General features: G+C 41.4%; 1 protein-coding gene and 1 long non-coding RNA gene across 2 annotated transcripts in view; one reads left to right on the plus strand and one right to left on the minus strand.

Annotated features, from left to right (window-relative positions):
• The window catches only part of LOC147845491 (uncharacterized), a 54258-nt gene that overhangs the window by 5612 nt on the left and 34839 nt on the right, over window positions 1–13807 (plus strand). The gene's annotated exons all lie outside the window — the stretch shown is intronic.
• Window positions 936–2583, minus strand: junbb (JunB proto-oncogene, AP-1 transcription factor subunit b). The gene is given in 1 exon segment (NM_212750.1): window positions 936–2583. A coding segment is annotated over 1 exon segment (933 nt). The 5' UTR covers window positions 2298–2583; the 3' UTR covers window positions 936–1364.

Below are 13807 nucleotides of genomic sequence, written 5' to 3' on the forward strand. Positions count from 1 at the left end.
TAAAAAATAAATAGATTTTTGGAAATCACCAGGTGACCCCCCCCCCTTCATAGTCCCGCAACCCCCACTTTGAGAACCACTGCCTTAGAGATATAGGTTAACTCACCCTGTTTTCTCTGTATAAAGGTCAATGTGTTTTTCTGCTTGTTGCTTTAATTTGTGCATTTAGTCTTTCATCTTTCAACTTGTCCTAAATCCAAAATATGTATTGAACAATGCCAAAATCTGTACAATAGCCTATTATAAATGTTAATTTATTTTTATAATGCAAAACCAGTATTCTGATGCCCTTTTAAATGTTGACTGTTGTTTATTTATTTATTTTTTGGTAAATTAGTCAAATATTTATAGACAAATAATAATAAATAGACTAATAATAATAAAAATGTAATCATTTTAAATAATTTTATTACGTCTATTATCATCTCAAATGTGTCTGAACTGAATTGCAGGTTATTTGGAACAGCATCATTGTTCCCTTTTGACGGTTCAACCCACTAAATTCTGTGGAAACACACACACACACACCATCCCACATGTTTAAAGTGGTCTTGTCCAACTTCGGAAACCCCCTCTCTGCTCTCCAGCCCCGCTGATCCTGGAGCGGTGAAACTATTCCGCCTGGGCCTGTGGGCGGAGAGTGACGTACGAGGAGCAAAAGTGACCATATATGGTGTGCTGCTTGACGTCAGCAGGAAAGGCCTAGTGCCTCTTGTGTGAAAGCGCAAATGCAGGAAGCGTTGACCAATACGCAACCTCCAGAAACCAGCTGAGTACTTCACTACTTTTGAATATTAATATCGTCAAGCCACAATAAATCAGTTTAGTTTTCATGTAGTTGTAGGCTGAATGTGAAGACTCTGAGGAACTGAGTTACATAACTGGTTAAAGCGACACATTGTATAACACAGAATCAAAAGCCACACTCTTAAAGGTTATATTTCAATGCATTTACTTAAATAAACAGCGCACACAATAAAAAACGACAGTGTAAACATGTGACATTGTTAACATGGCGTCAGGATCAACCCGACTGACACAATAATTTATGAGTTCAGAAACAGTACTGCACGAAAATATCAGATGCGTCCACATGATCAAAAACAGAGCTGATCATGACATTAAACACATTATTGATGTACGACTGGCCTTTCCACTGCGTCGAGGCGCGCGCGCGGCTCTCTCTGGGGGCCGCAGTGTCCGTTCTCTTCCGTCCCAGAGGACGCTTCGCGACGAGCTTTTAATCGGAGTCCAGGACGGGTCCAAAACAGCTCAGCTGAGAGCTCGCGAGTGTCGTTCAGTTGTCGAACAAACAATCTCCAGTGTTATTTCTGCGTCTTGCTTTAGTGAAAGTCCGGCCGCGTTTAAAACGCCTCCATCTTACTGGTCAGCATGAGCTGACAGCCGCTGTTCATGTGCCTCAGGACCTTCTGCTTGAGTTGCGCCACCTGTTCCCGCAGAACAGACGCTGTGTTGGACAGTCCGGCGTTGTCGGACTTCAGTACCTTCACTTTTTCCTCCAGCCGCGCGATGCGTTCTAGTTTGCGCCTTCGGCATTTGGTGGCCGCCAGTCGGTTCCGGAGCCTCTTGCGTTCCGCCTTGATGCGTTCCTGCGAGTCCATGTCGATCGGGGACATGGGCGGCGAGCCGTCGCTGCTATGCATGTCGGGAACAGTCTGCGGTTCCTCTTTCAAAGGCAAGAAGCGCTGGGGGAGCACGCCGGGGTGCTGGAACGCGTGCGCGGTTTCCGGGTGCTGGCTCTGCTGTATGTGGGACGGCAGGTAGCTGATGGTGGTGGACGGGTGGCTGGGTGCTGGGCAGTATGCGTTCAGCGTCGTGTAAATGGGAGGCTCCGACTGCAGGGAGGAGCCGAAAACGGACGCAGTTGTCGAGCACGTCGTCACGCCGCCGGCTCCAATCGACACGTTGGGCGGGGGCATCTGGTTCATCTTGTGGAGCTCATCCAGAGCCTTGACGAAGCCCTCCGCGAAGCCCTCCTGCTCGTCGGTGATCCCCCGACCGTAGAGGTACTGGCCCGGTGTGGGGGTCGTCAGCACGCCGTTGCCCGTCTGGATGATGAGCCTCTCCAGCTCCGGGGAGGCCAGTTTGAGCGAGCCCACATCGGCGCTGGACGCCTGATAGAGGTCCGATTTGAGGCTCCGATAGGGCGGCTCGGTCACGTTTAAGTTCATGCCCGGTTTCTGGAGTTTGTAGTCGTGTAGAGCCGCGTCGTTGTGACCGTAACCCAACAGAAACGAGTCGTCGTGGTAAAACGGCTGCTCCATTTTTGTACTCATAGAGTTGGAAAACCGGTGGTTCAGCTGGCGAGCCTGACAGTTCTGTGTCCACCTGTAAAACCGTCCGAGAAGGAGCGCGAATAACGATGACAGTCAATGAAGCGGCGTTTTCTGTCCCGTTCCCCTCTTCAGGAGTCTAACAATCTGCCGATGCTCCTCTGGAATGAATTAAACACAAGCCAAAGTCCTTCAGAATGAGCCGAGTAGCGCAGCGGTGAACCGCTCGGGATGTTTCTGAGTCTCCTACTGAAAGTGAACGCTCCCTCAGAGAGATGTTGGCTTGATTTGCTCTGATGCGTTCTTTCTCGTGGATCGGTATCCCGATTTGGTTTTTATAAGCAGCTCTCGCACTGACAGCTGGTCACGCCCCTACGGCGTTACGTCACACGCTTTCTCACGTCATTGTCGGGAACTGCTGGGACTGTAAACAAGCCCGAGGGCGAAGCGCGCACCAGAGCCGCAGTAAAGCGATCCTTTAGCGCATTTATGGTCACGATTTTACAGAATAATTACAAATCTAATACTCCGATTCACGCTTTATGCCCTCGAACAGCGGATTAATGAGGTAGGCTTATAGCTGTTTAGCTATATACACATATAAAGCCGATAGACTGATTTATAATTCTTTTAATAATTCTTTTCAGGATTTAGTATACCTTTGATAAGTATAGTTGTAGTTTTATTAAGCTGTGATGTGACATAAATATTCGAAATAAAGCTGTTTTATTATTAAACAGAGCCCTGCTGTTTTTTATTGCTGTTTTATGTTATTGTTGTGAGGTTTTCAGTCTAAGACAGTTCGCCTGTTTTAACTAATTCGAGGATTAAATGGTAGCTTTTGTTTTTCAACTTTGCTGAATGTGCAAGTTAGTGAAAAAGTCAGACAACAAACATTCTGCTCGTCTCGGACACTCAGACAGCCGCTTCCTGTAGGAAGTTTACAGTCCAAATATGGGCACGGTGACGTGGAGTTCCTCTTCAGCAGGAGTGTGCGCTGCCCCGCCCACTTTTTTCTGGACTCCGCAGAAGCGCGTTCATTCTCCATTTGATATACCTGCTAACTTACATTTACGTACACTCAGAACAGAAAACACATTTGGGGATGTTATTATATTCGTATATCATCGGGTCAGAAACTGATTAGGTCTCCAAAGCAGGCCAGTAAGTTAATCATAGTTTGGCAGACTCAAAAAACAGGTTCTTCATTCAGATTAAAGGCTTTATTTCTCATTCCTCGTGTCTCCAGAGCGTTAACCTCGAACAATAATGACAACATTTATATAATTAAATCTAATTAATACATTTGGATTCATTTAACATGAGCTGATCACGTAAGTCTTATGTAAATAAGGTCAGTAGCTCAAACGTTGGCACTTTGTATTGCAGACAAATTTATTATAAAGCGATTAGTGAAATTTTAATAATTTTTCCGTCAAATTTTTCTTTTATTTTGTATTATTTGAACACAGAAAAACATGCCGTACACAATCAGCATATAGTGCGTAGATGTACATGTAATAACCATTATACAGGTTATTAAATAATAATATTAATGCCAACAACAGTAGCGATAATAAAAAGGAAATACTGTAGAGTAAATGACAAAAACATACAAAAACAAATAAAAATAATCAAATAAAATAAATTAATGTAGGCCTATACATGGTTCAACACTAGGGTTTTTTTTCTATTGGCCCGTTCGGGCCAGTGATTCAGATTTTTACTTGCCCTGCCAACATTTTCTCTGGCCCTACCAAAAAAAAAAGAAGATAGTTATTCAGCATAACTTTTCTTCAAATACATCTGACGATTAAAAATGATTTAATTTAAATACAATACTGATTAGATTAATTAAAGTAAATGGTTTAGTAGAAAACTACAACAATTTTATGACTTTTGTTTGTTTAAAACCCACCAAAATGCCTAATTTTAGAAACCGGCTCATTACATCAGTCTATAATACTGTCATTTTTTTTCATTTATTTCTAAACCTAGATTTAAAAACGCATTTTCTTCTTGTTCTTTTTCATATTAGCCTACATTTTAATCAAATTTGGCCTTTGAGTTTGTTTTGTTTAAATGTAGTCTAGACTAAGAAGGCTAAAGCAAGTCTATGAAGGGGGTCCGTGCAGGCGTGCATTTCTCGTCACAGCACCGGCACTGGAGTAATATCATGAAGCAATGTTGATCTTTCTTACGAGGTGTCGAAATGAACAAAACAATAGGCTTAACACAAAATATGAGATTAAAATATTTAAAAATGATCAGATGGTAATTTCTGTCCATTTTTTTGGTCAGCGGATAAACAGCACTCGGTAATATTTCAGAATGTTTTTACTTTCATATTAGACATAGGTTTCCCCCACAGTCCAAAGACATGCGGTACAGGTGAATTGGGTAGGCTAAATTGTCCGTAGTGTATGTGTGTATGTGTGTGGATGTTTCCCAGTGATGGGTTGCGGCTGGAAGGGCATCTGCTGCATAAAAATGTGCTCTATTGGCGGTTCATTTCGCTGTGGCGACCCTGGATTAATAAAGGGACTAAGCCGACAAGAAAATGAATGAATGAATGAATGACGCTTTCACAGTCACATTTGATTTTATTCTGCTGAAAGTCATTTCTTTTTGTTAGGAGGAATGAAAGTTTAATTTTTTACAATGAGTTTTTTGGTCAGTATTTAAGAAATATATACTTTGTATTGTCTACAAAACAAACTGCTGTTGTCCTAATTAACAAAATTAGCCCAGTAAAGCCTTTAAAGCTTTAAGCTGAATATTAGTATCTTGAAAAGTAAATTACTATGTATCATCATCATAGCAAAGACAAAATAGAATTAGAAATGAATTATTAAATGTATGTTACAAGAATGTGTTGGAAAAAAACCTGTTCGTTAATCAGCACTTGAGAAATATTTAAAAAATAATCAAACATTTTCACAGGAGGGCGACTTATTTTGTCTTTACTGTATATTCAATCATTCATTCATTTTCCTTCGGCTTAGTTTCTTATTCATCCGCTGTTGCCACAGCGGAATGAACCGCCAACTATTCCAGCAAATGTTTTAAGCAGCGGATGCCCTTCAAGCTGCAACCCATTACTGGGAAACACCCATACACACTCAATAACGCTCATACACTACTGCCAATTTAGTTTATCCAATTCACCTATAGTGCATGTGTTTGGAATGTGGAGGACGCCGGAGCACCCGGAGGAAACCCACGCCAACACAGGCAGAACATGCAAACTCCACACAGAAACGCCAACTGGACTCGAACCTGCAACCTTTTTGCTGTGAGGTGACAGTGCTAACCACTGAGCCACCATGCCACCCATTCTTAAACAATATATATAAAATTTCCCAGTGAATATTGACAATATTTGGTGCATTTAAGTTTTTTCGTTAAAATAAGAGCGCGGTCATGGAGCATCTTAAGAAATAAATTTGACAAACTACAAAATTTCAATTAAATACATTTAATAAACAAATTTATAACAATAAATAATGTATTTTTTATGTTTCTTTAGATTTTTTTTTCTTGTTTATCAAAATTTTATTGAATATTTTTTCCAAAATATGAATTTGTATCAAATTTTTTTAACAGCGATCTTTAGTTTTTTGTTAGATTAGTTGCCTGTCCTGGCTTCGGTACCGACTAATTGACTGTATTTGCACAAATATATTACTGTAAAGCTTCCTGTAGAATATATGAGTGTAAAAGAGAGATCTGCGACGGGTGAATACTCGTATGTGCTGAAGTCAGTATTATTCGCCTTTCTGTGAATCTTTTTTGTTCTTTAAATGAAGTTTAACAGATTCAGGATTTTTTCACAGTATTTCCTACAATATCTCATCTTCTGGACAAAGTCGTATTTGCTTTATTTCGGCTAGAATAAAAGCAGTTTTAAATTTTTTTTTAATTGTCAATATCATTAACCCCCTTGGACAATATTTGTTTTGGATTGTCTACAGAGCAAACTATTATGTAGTGATGTTTTACAAACAAATTTCGGGAGGAGCACGATCAGTCTTTGACGAGGCTAATTCATCACACGCACAGTCATTCTATTATCCAATCAGCTCAAGAGCAAACCCCTATAAATAGTTTAACACCTCATACTTTTGTTTTCTCTCGACTTCATCGTCCCCCTACTACCCCAACTCCACACTATTAAACCAGATACCTATTTAAATCTGAGGGGGGAGCGTTCTGGAGCCGGTCTAGACACTGCGTTCGGACTCTATCTCTCTTTATCCTGATAAGAGGAATAACACGAGTTAGGGTGTCTTCCCGAGCTCAGAGCCCTCTTCCCGGACAGCATGCTAAATATGCATATTCTATTCAGTCAAATATCTGCGAGTGTGAATTGTATCTTGATGTCTAAAGTCGCATTAAGCACTGTGCAGTGAACGCTGGCATGAATCGGGTGTTATTTGAGCTGCTCCTGATCTCCTCGCTCCGCATCTGTGCTGGATGTCAGGTTCAGTTTCCACCCACCTGAAAAGCTGCCGCTTACTGAAGCAACTGTGATCATATGGAGAGAGGCCGGTGTGTGTGTGTGTGTGTGTGTATAACTATGGAGACACTATAACTTATAGTTATTATTAATATTTGAATAAATGACTAATATTAGAATATTATTGTACTGCTTATTGTTTTTCTTTTGGTATAAAGATTATTAAAAATATATAAAAATAAATGCAGTAAACAATATCTATATAAATATACAATTAAATATCCGTTTAATGATAAATATAATAAAAGAATGTTGTAAAATGAATAATAATGATAATAATATATCATATAGTAATTACGTACACAATTAGCTTGTGTATGTATATATACTCAGTATATATGAGGGGTATGAATAATTTGGGGCTTCAATCATTTTCTTTTTGGCTTAGTGTCTTTATTAATCTGGGGTCGCCACAGCGGAATGAACCACCAACTTATCCAGCATATGTTCTACGCAGCGGATGCCCTTCCAGCTGCAACCCATCGCTGGGAAACATCCATACACACTCATTCACACACATACACTACGAACATATTAGCCTACCCAATTCACCTGTACCAGATGTCTGTGGGGAAAACTGGCGCGAACGCATTGAGAACATGCAAACTCCACACAGAAACGTCAACTGACCCAGCCGAGGCTCGAACCAGCGAACTTCTTGCTGTGAGACGATTGTGCTACCCACTGCGCCACCGTGCCGCCCGTCTTGACTGTACCTCATAGTTAAATATACAGATGAAGTCAGAATTATTAGCCCCCTTTGTTTTTTTTTGTTTTTTTTTTCTTAGTTAAAAATTTCCCAAATGATGTTTAACAGATTCAGGAAATTTTCACAGTATGTCTGATAATGTTTTTTCTTCTGGAGAAAGTCTTATTTGTTTTATTTGGACTGGAATAAAAGCAGTTATTAATTTTTTACAAACCATTTTAGGGACAATATTATTAGCCCCTTTAAGCTATATATTTGTTTTTGATAGTCTACAGAACAAACCATCGTTACACAATAACTTGCCTAATTACCCTAACCTGCCTAGTTAACCTAATTAACCTAGTTAAGCCTTTAAATGTCACTTTAAGCTGTATAGAAGTGTCTTGAAAAAATATGTAGTCTAATATTATTTACTGCCATCACGGCAAATATCAAATAAATCAGTTATTAGAGATGAGTTATTAAAACTATTATGTTTAGAAATGTGTTGAAAATATCTGCTCTCTGTTAAACAGAAATTGGGGGTAAAATAAACAGGGAGGCGAATAATTCAGGGGGCTAATAATTCTGACCTGACCTGTATGTGGTAATGTGTGTGTGCTGGAGATGGTGAAACTGGTCAACTCAAACTCTCGAGTGTCTCTGCTGAGCAGACGTGTCAGATCGCCTCATCAGATTTCTGCTTTTGTCATCTCAGCCTTTCTGGAGAACTGTGTGTGTCTTTGTCGAGCTGTTGTGACATTGAGGTGTGTTTATGGGTAATGCTGTACTAGCTCGTGTGGGCAATGTGTGTGTGTGTGTTTGTGTGTGTGTGGCACTGAGCCATAAGGACGCTGGCACAGCATTGGCAGAAATAACATGAAACATCCCACACAGGTAGATGTGTGTGTGTGGTGTGTGTGTTTGTGTCTGTCTGTGGGTTTGTGCAAGTTAGTGTGTGTTTGTGTGTCTTTCTGTGTTTGTGTGTGAATGTGTGTAATGTGTTTGTGTGTGTGTGTGCGAGTTAGTGTGTGTTTGTGTATGTGTTTGACTGTGTCTTTGTGCGTGTTTGTGTTCTTTGTGTCTATCTTTGTGGGTTTGTGTGTGAGTTAGTATGTGTGTGTCTGTGTGTGTGTGTTTGTTTGAGTTTGTGTTTGTTTGTGTGCCTGTTTGTCTGTGTCTGTGTTCGTGTTTGTGTTCTTTGTGTCTGTCTTTGTGGGTTTGTGTGTGTGTGTGAGTTAGTGTGTGTGTTTGTGTTTGTTTGTGTGTGTGTTTGACTGTGTCTGTGTCCGTGTTTGTGTTCTTTGTGGGTTTGTGTGTGTGTGAGAGTTTGTGTGTGTCTGTGTTTGTGTGTGTGTGTGTGTTTGCGTGTGTGTGAGGTAGTGTGTGTTTGACTGTCTTTGTGCATGTTTGTGTTCTTTGTGTCTGTCTTTGTGGGTTTGTGTGTGTGTGAGTTAGTATGTGTGTTTGCATGCGTGTGAGTTAGTGTGTGTGTGTGTGTTTATGTTTGACTGTGTCTTTGTGCATGTTTGTGTTCTTTGTGTCTGTCTTTGTGGGTTTGTGTGTGTGTGAGTTAATCTGAGTGTTTGTGTGTGTGCGCATATGTTTGATTATGTGTGTTGTGTGTATGTGTTGTGTTTGTGTATGTGTTTGTGTGTAAGTGTGAATGTGCTGTGTTTGTGTACGTGCGTATGTGTTTGTGTGTCTGTGTGTATGTGTTGGTGTTTGTGTTTGACTGTTTGTGTGTGTTTGCGTGTGTGTGTTTGTGTATGTTTGATTGTGTTTGTGTGAATGTGTTGTGTATGTGTTTGTGTGTGTATGTGTTGTGTTTGTGTATGCGTTTGTGTGTAAGTGTGAATGTGTTGTGTTTGTGTTTGACTGTGTTTGCGTGTGTGTGTGCGTGTTTGTGTATGCGTTTGATTGTGTTTGTGTGTCTGTGTGCATGTGTGAATGTGTTGTGTTTGTGTGTGTGTTTGTGTGTAAGTGTGAATGTGTATGTGTGTGTGCGCGTATGTGTTTGTGTGTCTGTGTGTATGTGTTGGTGTTTGTTTGACTGTTTGTGTGTGTTTGCGTGTGTGTGTTTGTGTATGTTTGATTGTGTTTGTGTGAATGTGTTGTGTATGTGTTGTGTTTGTGTATGCGTTTGTGTGTAAGTGTGAATGTGTTGTGTTTGTGTATGTGTGTGTGTTTGTGTTTGACTGTGTTTGCGTGTGTGTGTGCGTGTTTGTGTATGCGTTTGATTATGTGTTTGTGTGTCTGTGTGAATGTGTTGTGTTTGTGTATTTGTGTGTGTGTTTATGTGTTTGACTGTGTGTGTGTGCATGTTTGTCTCTGTATGTATGCGCATGTGTGTGTGTGTGTGTTTTTTTTTTTGTTTGTGTCTCTGTATGTATGTGCATTTTTGTAATTTGTGTGTTTGTGTGTGTATGTGTGTGAGTGTGTATTTATGTCTGTGTTTTGGGTTTGTGTTAGTTTGTGAGTGTATATGTGTGTGTGAGTTTGTCTTTGTGTGTGTATTTGTCAATGTGTTTGTGTGTGTGTGTGTATGTGTGTGTGTGTGTGTGTGTGAGTGTGTGTATATGTGTTTGTGTGTGTCTGTGTGTAATTGCGTGCCAGTGGGCTAGTGCGGTTATGCATGTTTGGGTGTGTGTTTGTGTTTATGTGTGTGTGTGGCACTGAGCCATAAGTACTCTGGCACAGCAGTGGCAGAAACAACATGAAAAATCCCACACAGATAGATAAACGTGTGTGTGTGTGTGTGTGTGTGTGTGTGTGTGTGTGTGTGTGTGTGTGTGTGTGTGTGTGTGTGTGTGTGTGTGTGTGTGTGTGTGTGTGAGATATCAGGTCAAGGTCAGCATAATGTTGTTGTTTACCTGCTGACGGGTGGTTTGTACACTCAGTTCTCGAGCTGAACTCTTGTGTTATTCAGATGAAGGGCAGGAGAGCTCAAGCTGCACACACACACACACACAAACACATCAGCTCTGAAAAACACACACACACACACAAAAACATTAAAGTCAGCTTTATTTTCATTTCTGCCTCTCGTACAGACACACACGGAGAGCTGAGTTTGTGTTTCTCTCAGGCCGCATTTACACTGCCCTGTTCAAGTGACTCAATTCCGATTGTTTTCTCCCATGTGGCACAGATCGGATCTGGCCCGTGTACTTGTAAGCAGGAACAAATCACAAGGATTCCGATTTACTCAAATCACACACACAGACTGCAGGTTGGGCGCCCCCCGCTGGTCTCACTAACACCACTTCCGACAGCAACCTAGCGTTCCCATATGGCTTCCTGTCCAGGTTCTGACCGGGCGCAGCCCTGCTTAGCTTCAGTGGGCGACCATGTGAGAGTTGCAGAGAGCTAGCTGCCGGCTATTTTTAAAAACGTTTCTTTCCCATTAAAAATAAATATATTTAATGATATGTAATGTGGAGAGAAAAAGTAGCACGAGTTCAGCAGATGGTGGATTCGAACCGGGTTGATGATCAATCGCGTCAAAACATGATGCTGTCCGCTTTACGAGGCAAGGCAAGTTTATTTATATAGCACATTTCATACACCGTGGCAATTTGATGAACTCACAGAGCTGGTGCACCTCTGAAAGGATCTAGTGGACTCAGACACAGCTCCAAACGAATCAACGCTGTTTTTCAGCCTTCATAAAGCACATAAACACAGCTATTCTCTCAATAAAATCCATGTTAGCCATTTAGCAACGAAGCTAGAGTCACTGAGCAGATAGAAGCCCCGCCCAGAGGGCCGGATTAGGCCCTCGAGGTACGTGGTACACCACTCAAGCTGTAGGCCTGCTTCGCTCTTTACTCATGTTGTCTGTCAATCAGGCATTGATGGGCGTAAACCGTGAATAGCTTATTCCAACTAGGTGCGCTATTTGCACTTAGCCAAAAAACACACTCCCAAACAGGAGTTTTTCTTCCTCCCCTAGCAGGGAACCAAGTGTGCATGGGCCCCTGGCCCACTGCCCATAAGGCCCTTGGTTAATCCGGCCCTCTGGGCGGGGCTTCTATCTGCTCAGTGACTCTAGCTTCATTGCTAAATGGCTAACATGGATTTTATTGAGAGAATAGTTGTGTTTATGTGCTTTATGAAGGCTGAAAAACAGCGTTGATTCGTTTGGAGCTGTGTCTGAGTCCACTAGATCCTTTTAGAGGTGCACCAGCTCTGTGAGTTCATCAACTCCTCCAGAAACTGTACCTGGATGATGGAGGCTTTCAGTGGTGCTTCTGACTGAGCCGAGCCCAGTTTGATGAACTGTTGTGGTGTCGGCAGGAGGATTTTTCCCTGGGACACCAACAACAGGCGCTACGTCACAATCACTCCCCTATAAGAGAAAGCTCCTGATTGGTTAACGCGGCCCGAATGTCCACTGAAGTTCAGATTTTCCAACTTGAGTGGTTTGCGCGATATGTTCATTCACGGTGCCTCATTCACGCGTATCACACCACAGGATGTCTATTCGCGTCTTTGCCTTGACTTAACATGTAAATCACTCGCGGTTGACATTTCTTCTGCGTCTGGTGTGAACGCAGAAAGGTGCAGTATGTACGTTTCACACCCACTGGTTGAACTAGGTATTGCACTCCTGGTTCTAGGCGCACACAAGCACTGGTTGCCAGATTGACGACACCAACAGAAGTGAGCCATGACTGTCGAGCCTAAAGGCTGATTTAATTCATGTTTCTAAATAAAACCAACGGCACACGATAAAAGGAATATTCTCCACATTAAAATGAAATTTTGTTCTTACCAACACCTGACATTTATATTTTAGAAACGGCTTCTATTTCTCACAGGTGAACAACAGGATTAACTGTAAATGATCCCCTCAGGTACACATCATATTATTTAATCAGTGTTAAATGCTAATAATGCAAGTCTAAATGCCATTTCACATCACGTTTATTGCCGTACTACTGAAAGCAGCAGCAGATAGTTCACCTCAGATCTTCAACATAAAATAAACCACCTGAAATTGAACTTTATAACTGTGTGCAAGCCAACACATGTCAGTGATTCAGCATCTACATTTTAATAATGTTAAAAGGGGTGTATTCTGTATTAATAGGATTATAAACCTCATTTCGCTGCAGTGAAGTCAGTGCCGTCGTTACTTTTCTGTCATGTTGCGTTTGGCGCAAACAGCTAAATTGTGTATCACTGCAAATCCCGTCATATAGCGTGTTGTTAGGAACCTGCTCACCTACTGTTTACTCTTGTAATGTTTATATCATTTGCTAATTAATCTCATGTGGAACTCTGAATCTGCGTCTCATTTTGGAGTCTGCTACTGTCCAGTGGAGGTCGCGTTTCGGTCAGGGATGGATGCTTTGAGAGTCTTCATGACTGAATGAATGACAGTTTTCACAAAGATAACCCGGGGTAATTCATTCATTCATTTTCTTGTCGGCTTAGTCCCTTTATTAATATGGGGTCGCCACAGCGGAATGAACCGCCAACTTATCCAGCAAGTTTTATCGCAGCGGATGCCCTTCCAGCTGCAACCCATCTCTGGGAAACATCCACACATACGCACACACACTCATACACTACGGACAATTTAGCCTACCCAATTCACCTGTACCGTGTCTTTGGACTGTGGGGGAAACCGGAGTACCCGGAGGAAACCCACGCAAACGCAGGGAGAACATGCAAACTCCACACAGAAACGCCAACTGTGCCAAGGATCGGACCAGCAACCCAGCGACCTTCTTGCTGTGAGGCGAACGTGCTACCCACAGCGCCACTGCGTCGTCTAACCCGGTGTGAAAGGGACCAAGAAAAAAAAGACAGACGTTTCGGCAAGGAACACACATTTTCAAAGCAGAATATCTTCAACTTCAGCATTGTTTTTCTGTTCACTTAGCATGTTTCTTAAACATCTGCAAACATATTGTGGTATTTTAATGCTTTAGAAGAGTCAAAAACTCACATACAGCACCTTTCATTTGACTTTTTTCTGAAAAGGAGACAACAGTTTTTACTTGTCTTGAAAATGCTTCTTGATGTAATGGTTTTTTTGATATTTGTATTAGAAACAAGACAAAATTTTTTTTTTTTTGTGTTTTGCCATGGATATAAACCAGTAAACATAAAGTAACCTGATCATGCGTGAGAAGATCTGCCTGAGGCCAGATCTCACTTACTGAGAGAGAGAGAGATAGTTTACTGTGTGCTTGTGCAATGATGTAAAATGTTACTCATAACACTTTCAGGTGCTCGATGTATTAACCTTATTTTAAAATGCGGAAGTGCGCCTGTTTTCGCGATTGTTTTAAA

This window comes from Danio rerio, chromosome 3, assembly GCF_052040795.2.
Source record: "Danio rerio strain M-AB ecotype USA chromosome 3, GRCz13ab, whole genome shotgun sequence".
NCBI lineage: Eukaryota > Metazoa > Chordata > Actinopteri > Cypriniformes > Danionidae > Danio > Danio rerio.